This window comes from Carassius carassius, unplaced genomic scaffold, assembly GCF_963082965.1.
Source record: "Carassius carassius unplaced genomic scaffold, fCarCar2.1 SCAFFOLD_75, whole genome shotgun sequence".
In the NCBI taxonomy this organism is placed as follows: domain Eukaryota; kingdom Metazoa; phylum Chordata; class Actinopteri; order Cypriniformes; family Cyprinidae; genus Carassius; species Carassius carassius.
Window position 1 is genome coordinate 1 of NW_026775017.1, and position 2,500 is coordinate 2,500.

Here is a 2,500-nt window from a genome sequence, read left to right on the forward strand (position 1 = left end):
TCCCCCTCTCTCTCTCTCCGTCTCTCCCTCTCTCCCCCTCTCTCTCTCTCTCTCTCTCCCCCCCCTCTCTCTCTCTCCGTCTCTCCCTCTCTCTCTCTCTCTCTCTCTCTCTCTCTGTGTCTCTCCCTCTCTCTCTCTCTCTCTCTCTCCGTCTCTCCCTCTCTCCCTCTCTCTCTCTCTCTCTCTCTCTCCGTCTCTCCCTCTCTCCCTCTCTCTCTCTCTCTCTCAATTCAATTCAATTCAAATGAGCTTTATTAGCATGACTGTGAAACACAATGTTGCCAAAGCATCAACATATTATATATAAGTAATAAAACAAACAAACAAAACATATATGTACAGATCATGTCATAAATAAACACAATTTATCCTAATAAATAGATAAATCCAGTCGGTCTCTCTAGAGAATGAGCTGACTCTGGCGTTGTGAATAGCTAACACATATTTAGCCGCTAGTGCAGCTGTACTATCATCTTCTCCCAGTAAGAAGAACATTTTGTCAGTGTGGCTCAGTTCAGAGAATGATGGAATTAAGATTTGAAACCTGGGCAGAAAGGTTTCTCTTATACTGGTGTATTTAGAGCAGAAGAGCAGAAAGTGTTCCTCATCCTCGATGTGCTGTAGGTCACAGTGTCTACAGATCCTCTGCTCTCTCTCTGTCTTCCTCTCTCTATCTCTAGATCATGCTCACTTCATCTGTATTTGGAGAGGATTTGTCTTTCTTTAAAATGTTTAATAAATAGATAACTGGCCAATTTAGTGGTTCTATTGAGGGCCGAGTAACATTGCAGTTTATTCTGGAGGGCAAAATGTGCTTTTAGTGCTTGATCATGAGTGACTTTTAGATGTTTGTGGATATGGTTAATAAAAGGTTTGGGGTTGATGGACGAGTTGAAGAGCGAGTGAGTTCAGAGGATGAGGTTCTGCTGAGCTTTCATTGGCGAGGAGGGCTTTATATTGCACTGACTCTGGGTCAGACTGATGGAGGTGATGCCAGAACTGAACACATCTCTTCTGGATCTCCATGTTCAGCGGGTACAGGCCCAGCTCAGCCCTGCAGGCCGCATTGGACGTGTTTCTGTGAACCCCCAGAATATTTTTGCCAATTTCCAATTGTAATTTTTCTACTGATGTTTTATCCCAATTTTTAAAATTTAGTACTCTCTCTCTCTCTCTCTCTCTCTCTCTCTCTCTCTCTCTCTCTCTCTCTCTCTCTCTCAGGCGGGCGCTGAATCTGGGTGTTCTGCGTGACCCGGGGTCAGAGGTCGAGGACCGTCAGTATCAGATTGACCTCCAGTGCATTAATGTGGGCACGGCTCACTGGGACGACCTGCGGCCGGAGCGTGAGGGCCCAGCGAGCGGCTCTCCTGCTGATGGTGAACGGAGTTCCCAGAATCCCGCGCTGGAGTGGAACATGGCCAGCAGGTGAGCAGTGCACTAGAGAAGCGTCTCGTCCAGTCTGATCTCGCTTTGAGAGGAAGTGTGTGTTTATTTACAGTACAGTAACTTTTATTAATAATAATAATAATATTCACAATCATAATCATTATAATTATTTTATATCATATTGATATATAACCACAATATGATTTTTGGGTCATATTTTGCAGCTTTACAAACAAGCACAGCAAACCTGGAGCTCTTTAAAATCATTAATTCACACTCACTGTTTTTATCAGAAGAACAGTGAGATCTCCAGAGCAGACTTTGTGTGTCTCTCTGTGGTCCTGTACTACAACACTGTATGTGCAGCAGACCAGAACAAGATCACATGATCCCCTGACAGGAAGTAGAATATGTCTGCTAGTCTGAGCGTTACCGCGGAGGTCTTTGCTGTGGGGGGGTTAGAGCGGAGGTCATGTGATCTCTCTGGCACCTGTTCAGGTAACAGGATCTTCAGCGGATACGCTCCAATCATGTGCCGGCAGTAATCCCAGAGTTCCCTCTGTCTAATCCACTGCCCACCATAAATATCAGAGCGTCGCTGTTTGATTGTTTTAATAGTAGCAGATGTGGCACCTTATAAAGATCCGCGTGTTTGTTTTACTGCCCACAAATGTTCTAGAGATCCGATCAGAGTTCATGTGTGGGAGAGGGAGCGTGGGAGCCGTGTGTGTGAGTGTGTGAGAGTGAGAGAGTGAGAGAGTGAGAGTGCTTCATTTTCCTGCTTCAGCTTCATCTGGTTATTTCTCTGATGTTCTGATAAACACCATTAATGATGCTGATTTGTGTTTTGAGCTCAGGACATGATCAGCTGTGGCTTTGTGTTTGTTTATGAGATATTGCTGAAGGTTTGATGATGTTTGAGCTCTGTGAGACTCACTGTAGTGTGTGTGTGTGTGTGTGTGTGTGTTTGCAGCATCCGCCGGCAGCAGGAGAAGCGAGTGATCCTGTCTCCCATCATCACAGATTTCTCTGTGCGCATCACAGCAGCTCCAGCTGTAATATACCGGAAGCCTCTGTCAGCGGATCACGGCGCAGCCGAGGTACACGTGTGTGT

General features: G+C 45.5%; 1 protein-coding gene across 1 annotated transcript in view; it reads left to right on the top strand.

Annotated features, from left to right (window-relative positions):
- Positions 1 to 1,213: 1,213 nt before the first annotated feature.
- The window catches only part of LOC132134193 (intermembrane lipid transfer protein VPS13B-like), a gene marked incomplete at its 5' end in the record, with an annotated part of 48,925 nt that continues 47,638 nt past the window's right edge, over positions 1,214 to 2,500 (top strand). The window contains 2 exons of the mRNA XM_059546985.1: positions 1,214 to 1,425; positions 2,360 to 2,486. Coding sequence (XP_059402968.1) covers positions 1,214 to 1,425; positions 2,360 to 2,486 — 339 coding nt within the window. The remainder of the gene's footprint in view (positions 1,426 to 2,359; positions 2,487 to 2,500) is intronic.